At 52.5% G+C, this 11,581-nt stretch overlaps 2 protein-coding genes across 2 annotated transcripts; one reads left to right on the plus strand and one right to left on the minus strand.

Moving 5' to 3' along the window:
- The first annotated feature begins 693 nt into the window (after positions 1-693).
- Positions 694-2,562, plus strand: LOC113834720 (uncharacterized protein MISP3-like). Its single transcript, XM_035441666.1, has 3 exons — positions 694-1,237; positions 1,629-1,844; positions 2,234-2,562. The coding sequence occupies exons 1-3, from the start codon at positions 694-696 to the stop codon at positions 2,560-2,562; spliced, it is 1,089 nt and encodes a 362-aa protein (XP_035297557.1).
- Positions 2,563-8,339: 5,777 nt separating this feature from the next.
- CUNH19orf67 (chromosome unknown C19orf67 homolog) lies at positions 8,340-11,556 on the minus strand. Its single transcript, XM_027406183.2, has 6 exons — positions 11,174-11,556; positions 9,994-10,138; positions 9,784-9,884; positions 9,519-9,704; positions 9,006-9,140; positions 8,340-8,647 (listed from the first exon to the last, which is right to left on the minus strand). The coding sequence occupies exons 1-6, from the start codon at positions 11,500-11,502 to the stop codon at positions 8,473-8,475; spliced, it is 1,071 nt and encodes a 356-aa protein (XP_027261984.1). The 5' UTR covers positions 11,503-11,556; the 3' UTR covers positions 8,340-8,472.
- Positions 11,557-11,581: the final 25 nt, after the last annotated feature.

Below are 11,581 nucleotides of genomic sequence, written 5' to 3' on the forward strand. Positions count from 1 at the left end.
CCCAAGTGCCAGCGTGGTCCCAGAAGGGGAAGGCGCCACACGCCTTCTGGGTAAGGAGTTCAGTGAAGTCCTTTCCTAAGAAGCTGACCCTTCCATCAACCGGTGGGCTGGGATGGCGGGAATGCGGGGTCCATCGGAGGTGCCCCAGCCTTGGGGGCGGGCCCAGGGCCGCTCGGATTCTGCTGGCAGGTGCCGGGGGCGGTGCCCAGCCCGGCCCCCGGGGGACGTTCCAGGAGGCCAGAGGCGGGTCAAAGAAGAGTGCTGGAGACGCCTTAGTACCTCGGGCGGCGGCCGCAGCCACAGGTACTGCGCAGGTAACCGCTTCTTACCTCTCTGGGTCTCTCAGTCCCGGCTCCGAGAACTGAAATTTTCATAGTGCGTCTAACTCCGAACACCAAGAGAGGAGTCTTGGGGTCACCTGACTCTTAGGGCTACGTGCTCCGAGGGCTGCCGAGGAGGTAGTGAGGTCCTGAAACCTCTGGAGCAAAGGACTTGGAGACCTCGGAGCCAGAGAGCCAGGTCCCGCAGGCACCAGCTGATTAGGGCACAGAGCGCCGGGACGGTCCGTAGCTGGGCCGCCTGGCACCTGGATAACGGGGGTGCTGGGTCGTGTCCCCCTCTCGGCCCGGAGGCTTCCCGGTGTGTTTTCCGCCGAGGCCTGCGGCATCTCACTCAGCACCTGCGGAACTGCTGATGGAGACGCCCATCCAGCGCGAAATCCGCCGCAGCTGCGAGCGCGAGGAGAGCCTGCGCCGGAGCCGGGGTCTGAGTCCGGGCCGTGCGGGCGAGGAGCTCATCGAGTTGCGCGTGCGGCCGGTGCTCAACCGGCCTGGCCCCGGCCCCCCACTGCCGCGCGCCCTGGAGCGCGCTCGGGCGGGCGCGAAGATGCAACGGGACATCGAACGCGAGGCTCACAGGCAGGCGGCGCTGGCGAGCCCCGCGGCTCCGGATCCCGGCGCCAGGCGGCGGCCACAGCCGCTGGACCAACTCAAGCGCTTCTTTGAGGCTGCGGCGGAGGACCGCAGTGGCTTGCAGCGGCGGCCGGAGGCGGGGGTCTGGCTGCACCCCGCCATTCAGGACGGCTGCCCGGTGCTGGGGCAGTCGCCACCGCTTGTGTCCCCGTCGCTGCTGGAGCAGGAGGTGCGCCGAGTGCGCGAGCGCGAACAGGAGCTGCAGTTGCAGCGGCGCAGCATCTACGGGGCCGCTGAGGTTGGGGAACCAGCGCCGAGCCTCACCCGTAAGCCGGTCACCCCGGGACCCAGAGCTCCCGCTGTCTGTCTCCACCTCCAGTGGCCCTTCGTCTGTAGGCTTGCAGACTCCGGGACCCTTAACTATTCTTTTGGGGGTTCACCTTCTGCTCTCCACTCCCACACCTGGAGTGAGGATCCCCAGATCCACCACACATTGTCTTGGAACCTTGGCTGGCTTTTGGCATTCTCCGGTCCTCTGTAGTTTTCAGGCTCCTGTCTACGCTGGGTTCGCCTCATTCCTGTGCTTGGGTCCCCAGAACTGGGTGGAGACCTCCATGGGGAGGGAGGGGTGCACACCTGTATGTGTTTAAGGGGTGCGGCCATCCTCCAGCTGGCCAGAGGAGGGGCAGCCGCGGCTGAGCGTCCCTTCCCCCACAGCGAGCAGGGGAGACGGAAAGTTGGCGGTGATCTGGCCCCCGCGGAGACAAGCCTCTGAGAACGGCCTGGAGAAGGTAGGAGCCCCCTTTCCAAAGCTTGTCGCCCTCCCACCCCTCCCCGCAGCCACTGGGCACTGGGAAGGGAAAAGTGCATACTGGTCCCCCTGGAGCGTCCCTCTAGCCAAAACTCCAAGTCCAGGACGCGACCGGAAAGGAGGTAGGGCCTGGAGCCCCAACTGTCTCACCGCCACACGCCTCGGTGTAGTTCTTGTCCCTGATGGTGGCCTTCTTTCTTTCCCCCTTTCCCTAGTAGGAGCGCAGACCCTGAGGTCTGCGAAGATTGGGGCACACGGCCAGAAGTGACATACCCTTTAGAGATCCAGGGTAAAGTTACCCTCCGGATCTGCAGAAGGCCTGGAGAGGAAGGGGCCAGCTCTCTTCAATGGCAACTTGAAATCCTGCCCATCCTGGATACTGACTATGGGATTAACCACCTTTTCTCCATTAAAATTGTTTAGTCTTCACTGGAAAACTAACAACCACCCGCAAAACCTGTGAGTGAAACACAAAATAAAGCCCACCCCAACCCCCTTTCCTGGGCTTTAGTGCAAGCTGTTTTCTACTGGAACCTCCTTAGTCTGGGTGGAGCGGGAGCTGGGCGGGTGAAGGACGCCCAGGAAAGCCACCCGAGGATCGCACCTGAATGTTGGAATTCGAAATGCGCTCTGGACTCAGTTCCGGGCTGCCTGCTGACCCGGGCCTGGAGGCCTGGGCCCTACTGCCCCCTGGTGGTGCGAGTGCAAAATGGTGCTCATTCGCCCATAGACTCCACTCGGGTCTCCAGATCTCAGCTTTTATCGATGCCAAAGGCATCCTGTACTCAGGGCGCTGCTAGAAAGAGGTGCTATGAAATTGTCCCTGATATAGGGAAATAATGATGAAAAACACCAGTGGTGGGCTGAAGAGACGGTTCAGGGTAAAGAGTGCTTGCTACTCTTGTAAATGATGAGTTCGGTTTCCAGCATCCACAGGGAGGCTCATAACTGGTTGTAACTCCGGCTCCAGGGGATCCATCGCCTTCTTCTGGCCTCCGGAAGCACTCGAACATAAATGGCATACATTCACACAAAACGCACACATTAACACACAAATTAAAATAAAGATACAAGGGTTTCCCTGTGCACCCCTGGCTGTCCTGGAACTTACTATGTAGACCAGGCTGGCCTATCGAATTCAGAGATCCACTTCCCTGTGCCTCCCCAGTGCTGGGGTTAAATTAAGGACATGTGCCACCACTGCTCAGCTATAAAGATAATTTTTTTTAATAAAGAAAAGTACCAATGGTGGTGGTGAGGGGCCAAGCACTTGGTCGATATCCACTCTGACTGACTTCTTCATATGGCCCATGTTGGCCTCAAACTCTCTTGACCATAGGGTCAAGGATGACCTTGAAAGCTCTTTTTTTTTTCTTTTTGTGAGGAAGGTTCTTAAAAGATTTAGTTTTGGGATTTATGTTGTGTGTGTAAGTGTTCTGCTAGTGTGTGTGTGTGTGTGTGTGTGTGTGTGTGTGTGTGTGCATGTGTGCATGCATGCGTGCGCACGCCACTTGTGTGCAGTGCCTGCAGAAGTGAAAAGAGGACACCAGATGCCCTGGAACTAGTTAGTGATGTTTGTGAGGCACCATGGGAATGCTGGGAACTGAACCCTGGTCCTCTTAACTGCTGAGCTCTCTCTTCAGCCACAGATTTATTTTTAACTTCGTGTGTGTGTTGGGGTGTGTTCATGGGCATTCAGGTGTACAGATGCCTTTGGAGCCCAAGTTACAGACAGTTATGAACTACTAGAGGTGGGTGGTAGGAACTGAACCTGGGTCCTCTGCAAGGACAGCACGTGCTCTTAACCACTGAGCCATCTCTCTAGCCTTGGAACTGTTCCTAAATGAGAAAGCTCAGGACTGGAAAGTTGGCTCTGCACTTAAGGGTGTTTGCTGCTCTTTGGGGTGGTGGTGGCACATGCCTTTAATCGTAGCACTTGGGAGACAGAGGAGGCAGGTGGATCTGAGTTTGAGGTCAGCCTGGTCTACAGAGTGAATTCCAGGATATCCAGGGCTACACAGAGAAACTCCATCTTGAAAAACAGGAGGGGGGAACGACAAAAAACCTGTTTGCTGCTCATATAAAGATACCAGGTTTAGTTTCAAGTACACAGTTTTGAGTGGTACACAATCACCTGTAACTCCAGTTCCAGAAAATCAGACCCCCTCTTTTGGACTCCTCGGGCACTCTAGAATACACAGACACACTTGCATACCTGAGCACACACACTCATGCATACACGCATAATCTTTTTTTAAAGACAAGCTCCCTCCTCTATGTAGTCCTGGCTGTCCTGGAACTATGTAGCCCAGGCTGGCCTTGAATTCACAGAGATCCTCCTGCCTCTGCCTCCTGAGTACTGGTATTAAAGGTGTTTACCACCACGCCTGGACAGATAATATTGGGGGGGGGTTAAGACAGTGTTTCTCTGTGGCTTTGGAAGCTGTCCTGGAACTCGCTCTTGTAGACCAGGCTGGTCTGAACTCATAGAGATCTGCCTGCCTCTGCCTCCTGAGTGCTGGGATTAAAGGCATGTGCCACCACTGCCCAGCCACATACATGTTTTAAAAATAAAAAATCCTTTAATTAAAAAACAAATCTTGAGCCAGGAGGTGGTAGTGCACGCCTTTAATCCCAGCACTCGGAAGGCAGAGGCAGGAGGATCTCTGTGAGTTTGAGACCAGCCTGGTCTATAAGAGCAAGTTCCAGGACAGCCTCCAAAGCCACAGAAAAACCCTTTCTCAAAACCGTGCCCCCCCCAATAAAAAACTTTGGCAGCATATTTGCCTTTAAGCTCAGCACTTATAAGTTGGAGACAGGCAGATCTCTGTGAGTTCAAGGCCAGCCTAGTCTACATAGTGACCTATTGCAAGAGAGGGAAAAATGCAAGTGGGAGTGGCCAGGTGTTGACACACTACAAACCCTGCCTAACTTCTGGTAAACACTCCAAACTGTCTGACAAACAGTACCTGTGTAATTCACATAACACCAGAACATTTCTACAGCTTCTTAGAAGTGGCTAGGATCAGAAAAAGTAGGACCTGAAACATTGTAGTCCTGTGGTATAGGGCTGGGGATACAGCCAACCTGGCAAAGTGCTTTCCCGGCAACACATAAACAGTGGTGCGTCCTGTAATGACAGAGGTAGAGCATGAAGAATGAGAAGTCCAAGGCCATCCTTAGCTACATTGGGAGCCTGAGCCTAGTCTGGCTACATGGCACCTTGTCTTCAAAAAACATACATATAATAAATTGAGGGGCTGAGGAGATGTCTCAGTGGGTAAGACATTTGTCACGCCAGTCTGATGATCTGAATTCAGATCCCAGAAACCAAGTAAAAAGCTGTGGTGCATGCAAATTCCTGGAGGCTCTTACTAGGAAATGAGAAGCAGAGACAAGAGAATCCCTGGAAGCTTAGGGGCAGCTAGTATGCACAGGCACCATGTATGCAGAGTACACCACAGCTTGTTTAAAACAAGGTGGAAGACCAGGGTTGACACTCCACACATATGCCATGGCTTGTACATTGCAACATACATGCTGACACATAATTAAATACTAGCATTATGGTTTAAAATTTTGTCAATTCTGGCTCTTGCATCTCACTATCTCAATCAGGCTGACCTCTAGCTTACAGCAGGTGACTAATGAAATGCCAACAAATAAAATAGGGGAAGGTCCATCTGGTGTTTCACCCAGGAGCTACTCAGCCCAAAGAGGACCCCCCTCCAGAGTCTACACGGCCATATGCTTGACTGTGACTTGGGGACTGATGGGAAGACACTGGAGAGTTTGGTGGGTGTGGTGTATCTGTGTGACAACAGTTCGTGTGAGTGCATACACCTGTGTGGGAAGCAAAGGTCAATCTTAGATGTCCCCCAGAAGTTGTCCACCTTATTTTAGTTTTTAAGTTAAAAATATGTGTGTTCTACCTGCACATACGTGTGTGTGTGTGTGTGTGTGTGTGTGTGTGTGTGTGTGTGTGTGCGCGTGGGTGCGTGCGCGCGTGTGCGTGCGGGCGTGCGCATGCCTGGTGTGCCCAGGGAAGGGTGTCTGATGCTGTAACTGGAGTTACAGATGATTGCCAACCACAATTCGAGTGCTGAGAACTAAACCTATCTCTCTTCAGTGCTCTTTCCCACACCATGTAGTCCTGGCTAGCTTAGAACTCACAAAGATATGCCTGCTTCTGCCTCCCTAACACTGAGACTAAAAGTGTGCACCCTCATTCCCTGATTATTATTGTATATGTATATGATGGGGGGCATGCTACTACAACTTTTGGGGGTCAGTTCTCTCCTCCCACTTTTAGGTGGGTTCCAGGATTCAAACTGAACTTGTGTGACAAGCACTTGATAAACAGCCCCCATTTTTGTTGTTTTTTTGTTATTTTGTTTTCTGAGACAGGGTTTCTCTGTAGCTTTGGAGGCTGTCCTGGATCTCACTCAGTAGACCATGCTGACCTCAAACTCACGGAGATATGCTTGCCTCTTCCTCTCTAGTGCTAGGCCCCTGTTTTATTAAGCAAGGTCTCACTTTGTTAATCAGGCTGGCCTCCAGCTTACAGCAATCCTCTGGCTCTGGAGTGCTGGGATCACAAGTGTGCACCACTACGCTCAGCCAGGTCTCTCTCTTTTGTAGTTTTGGGCTTAAACCTAAGCCTTGTGATGCTAAGTTCAACCACACCCCCAAACCCTGACATCAGTATTTATACTTCTTATGTGTATGAGTGTTTTCTCTTGCAGTATGTCTGTGTACACATGTGCCTGGAGCCTGCAGATGCCAGAAAAGGGCATTGGATCCCCTGGAACTGGAGTTACAAATGATTGTGAGCCCCCAAATGTGTGCTGGGAGGCAAAGATTTTTATAGGGGAGATGAGAGTAGGCACAGGATCCACCCAAATCAATATTAGGAGGAATCAGAACAGTCTTGGAGGTATTCTGGCCCGAGCGGTGGAGTAAAACATTACAGGGTCATCAATGGTTAGCAGAGGCCTCTCTGGAAGAGCTAGGGTTTGGTGTGTAGCCTGCAGTCAGTTCACTTTTCACATCTGTTTAAAACGGGTTTGTAATGGCATGTACCAGGTGTTGTCGGCTGGCTTACTGAAGCCTGGTGGCACACTCTGGAGGCCCAGGCTGGAAGAAAAGACCAGTCTGGGCTATATACTAACACTCCAGCTTGATTTAAAAAAAAAACAGGGGGGGGGGGCTGGCAAGATGGCTCTGCTAATAAGTGCACTGGGGGGCTCTTTCTTTTTTTAAAAAAATTTATTTATTTATTATGTATACAGTGTTCTGCCTGCATATAGGCCTGTACACCAGAAGAGGCACCAGATCTCATTAGAGATGGCTGTGAGCCACCATGTGATTGCTAGGAATTTAACTTAGGATCTCTGGAAGAATAGCCAGCGCTCTTAACCTCTGAGCCAGCTCTCCAGCCTGCAACTGGGGGCTCTTGAGAGGACTCGTGTTCAGTTTCCTGCATCCACGGAGGGTGGCAATCCCAGTCCCATCATATCTGATGCCCTCTTCGGGCCTGTGTGGGCAAGCAGGGAAATCTTGTACACATGTAACAAAAATAAATATTTTTTGAGAGTGATGAGGTCTCTTTACATAGCTCTGGCATCTTGGAACTCACTATGTAGACCAGGTTGACCTCGAACTCACAGAGACCCACCTGCCTTGGTTTCCCCAAGTGCTATGATTAAATGTGTGTGCTACCATCCCTGGCTAATAAAAAGTACTCTTTGGTTTTTGTCTTTGTTTTTTGAGACAGGGTTTCTCTATGTAACAGTCCTGGCTGTGCTGGAACTCACTGTGTAGACCAGGCTGGCCTCAAATTCACAGACTCACCTGCCTCTACCTCCCCAGTACTGGGGTTAAAGGCAAAAATTACTTTTTAAAATAAAATCTCAAACCCACAAAGTCATGGTTCTGGTCTTACATTCTGACTCTGAATGTGAAAATTTCAGGATCCAAATATCAACCTCTTAGAGTGACACAGGGGAGAAGGAAGATCACATTCCTACACAGGGGCCGGTTTCACTCAGAAGACCCAGGTTCGAGTCCAAAGCTTCTCAGCGCAGCTAGAGCTTCCTCGATAGCCTCAGACTGCTGTGCGGTTAAAACCCCCCAGGACTCTGCCAGCCTGTACTCCAGACACTCTTCGTGGGACAAGACAACCATCAGCTTGGCTGGGACACCCCCAAAAGCTGGAAGAAAGTCTGACTCCACTCTGCAAACTGATACCCTGCAGTTTGCTAGGGCACATCGGGAAATGTAGTTGTGATTTTAAGAAAAAAAAAAAAAAACCTGAATAGGAATCACTTCCGGGTTAAAAAAAAAAAAAAAAACACAAAAACGGGCGTAGGTCTGTCTTCCTCCAGTGGGCCTAGAATTTTCCTGCTACCAGAAACTTGTTTTCTGGGTTCCGGTTGCTGACGAGAGCCGCTACTTCCCTCTTTGACTCAAGTTCGCATCTGCGCACGCGCAACTATCTCGCCAGGGTCTGCGGACTACACTTCCCAGAAGGCCCCTCGGTGGGCAGAGCCCACCCGCCCCCGGGGGAGGGACGCGGTGCTCACAGGAGACACAGAGCCTCTGACCTTACCCTTTTATTAACAGAAAAGTGTGTCCGCACTTGCTGTTCGGTGGCTCACGCCGGGGCCGGGCATACTCAGTGCAACCCGCCCCTGTTCCCTGCCTGGAATTTGGAGTTATCAAGCCCGGGCTGGCGTCTTCACCTGGGGCTCAGGATGCTGGGGCAGCCCAAGCCAAGGGCCCGGCAGTGCTGGGGGGTCGGGCGGGGCCTACCTGGCCCATGAGGATCTGTACCAGCAGGTCGGTGGCCAGCACATGCGACGGCTCCTCGAAGCCGATGGTTAGTAGCTGCTGGTAGTCCCCGGGCGGCTGCGGGCATAAAATCCTGGGCGCGGAAACAAGTCTGGACTTGAGAACCCCTGCTCCTCAAGGCTGGGAGGGGCTTCAAGTTAGGGGTTGGGGATACCCTAAGGGAAAGTGTTTCCTCTGTTGACAAACTCCTAAGTTAAAGCATTGCACTTGAGGCTGCAGTGTCTCCCTGGGAGAGCGACTAACCCACTCTGAAAACATGTTTTCTTTTTTGCAAAATGTACTGGTCCACACCTCTATGAATTGCTGGTTAGTCTGCATAAAGCACTCTTCAGGGCACAGTAAAATGTGATCCCTCACTACTCTGAGATCCAGTCTTTGATAGGGTTCTGTCCCACCCTCCCTCGGACCTCAAGCTCACATCGCCATCCTACCATGAGTCAAGGTCATCCTCTGCTGGTCCTAGGGGCAGCCATCGGCCGATGGACCAGAGTTTCTGGATTTGGGGGCACGAATTGGCTGGACCCTGGCCTGTATCCTCCCATGTATCTCGATAACATAAGAAGTAGCTGAGGGAGAAATCAGAAGGAAAAGCATTCCTTAGGTTTTTCTGATGAGGGCTTTAATTCTGGAGGTGCAGTTCAAGTTCATGAGAAGTTGCCTTAAGTTCTCAGGTAGGAATGTGACTCAGTGCCGAGGACTTTCCTCCCTGGTGGTCTAATCTGAAGATGAATATTTTAATGGGAAGTAGAGTTAAGAAAACTAAAGATAGAAGGTGAAGTTCCGTGGTATACAGTGCTGGTCTAGTATATACAAGGTCCTGGGTTTTATCCCAGCACTGCAAAAGGTGTTCAATTTCCTGTCTTTTCGCTCTGTGGTGGTGGTGTGGCTCAAGCTGAATTCAGCATCGGAAGGGGAGGACTTTTAATTTTGACAAGGAAACTCACTAATCCACACGGGAGTCTGGTCCTTGGCTACTGGCCTCTGTGGTGGTCTCCAGGTTCCAGCGCATCTTCTTATAGAGGTATCTCGGAAAGTGGCTGGCAGTGTACGCAGCTGGGGTGCAGTATCGGAAGATGGACACGTCGTGGGAGGGGCTAATGGAGAACCTCCCACAGAAGAAGCAGGAGATGCTAGCGGGAGATAGGAGATTGGACAGCAAGTTGGGCCCTGGACTCTGCCACCCCACAGCCTCATTTCCTGCCCCCTTACCTCAAAGGGTTAGTTTCCTCCAGGTCCACGAACCCGAAGGAGGCATACATGAGAACTAACTGTTCCAAGCGTAGGGTTAGCTGCTGGGAGATCTCCAACAACTGCATGGAAGGTGGGACTTCATGACCTCAGACGGTCTGCCAGAAGCAACCCTCTACCCCTAGGCAGGGTCCAAAGAAAGGGGCCTAGTAAAATAGCTAAGGTACACACCCCCTTCCGAACCAACTCCTGCAGGGCTCCGTAGATGGGGGGGACACTCCTTGCAGCAGCCTCAAGGTACAGGAAGTAAGGTTCACACATTGTTAGGAAGGTAGGCATGGCCTTGGCTAGCTGTTCCTTCTGTACTCGGTCCCTGCTGAAGGGAGAAAGGGGCCTTCAGGTAGCATCACTCTCCCTCCACCCCAGGTGCCCCATGCTCCTTCCACCTGTATTCCTGGCAGAACCCATTACAAAACTCCCCCAGTGCTGTGGCTCACTGATCAGAGCACTTGCATAGCACATGCAGAGCCCTGGGTTCCATCCCCAGCATCCAAAAATTAACATAAAAAGGGGCACTGGGAGGTTAAGTCAGTGGTAGAGACTGGGGCTCACCACAGGTAAAGCTTTAGCCCCAATGCTCAGCATAAGGTCATTCCCTCCACCCCCCACGTGTCAAGTCTCTCTCTCCACATCTTTCAGAACCACCTGCACCAATCATTTAGAATAATTTGTTAAAATGCTGACACCTGGCTGGGAAATGCAGCTCTCTGGCCCAATGATTGCCTAGCACAGGGCCCTAGTTCCATTGCCAGTGTGTTTGGGGGTGCATGCAACTGAGTTCTTAGCTCTGCTGAGTGAAGCTCAGAAAGCTGGGATTTAAGCCAGCCTCCTACAGACATCACTGTCAATCCATTTCCCCTGGTCCGGAAATTGCATTTTTCTTTGGGAGTTTAGGGTAGCCTCACACTGAGGTTCTCTGGTTAGAGTTAATGCAGATAGTTTTTGTTTAGCTGACTTTTAGGGGATTTGGAAAAAGAAAAAAAAATTTAAGCCACCATTTCAAATTTGGTAGGCAGTACTCAGTAGACTGGGGCAGGAGGGTCTCCAATTCGAATGTGATATCCTATCTCAAAAAACAAAAACAAACAAAAAACACCAAAAAACCCAAACCGGCCAAATCAACCAACCAACCAACCAACCAACCAACCAACCAACCAAAGATTCTTGGTATCCTAAAGGCCCACACATTGCCTGCCTCTGCCTCTCGAATCTCCACAGCCCCGGGCACACTGGTAAAGTGTATTCCTAATCAGCTGTCCTCATGTACTGTCTCTGGGCCCTGAGTTTAGTTTTGGCTTTTGTATGGGCTGCACAGCCTGTCCTGGGACCTAGGCCCCCTGTACAGGGTCACCTGTAAAGCAAGTAGCTTTGAAAGTCATCCGCCTTCCTGAGCAGGTAACGGAGCTGGTCAGTGATGGGGCTGAACATGGAGTCCAGTGGGAGTCGAGCCTGGGCCGGCCCCAGCTCCGCCGCCAGTGGTTCCCGGGAGGACGCGGAGGCTGGGGCTTCCATGAGTTGCTGTGCCCGCTGGGCTTCCTGCTCCGCTGAGGTCTCCGGTCTCCCGGCGGGCGACCACGAGGAGTCTCCATAGGGGGGCGGCCCGGGTCCCAATTCCTCCGAAGGCAGTGCTTCTCCAGGGCCCAGGGCCAGTGACCCAGCGAACCAGGGCTCCGCAGCCATCGGCGTCCACCGCAGGCTCTTCCAGCCTCCGCGGCGTCCCGGGAGTGCAGCACACCTGGGTTCGACGGGGCGGGGTAGT

This window comes from Cricetulus griseus, chromosome 3 (genome assembly GCF_003668045.3).
Source record: "Cricetulus griseus strain 17A/GY chromosome 3, alternate assembly CriGri-PICRH-1.0, whole genome shotgun sequence".
NCBI classification, from domain to species: domain Eukaryota; kingdom Metazoa; phylum Chordata; class Mammalia; order Rodentia; family Cricetidae; genus Cricetulus; species Cricetulus griseus.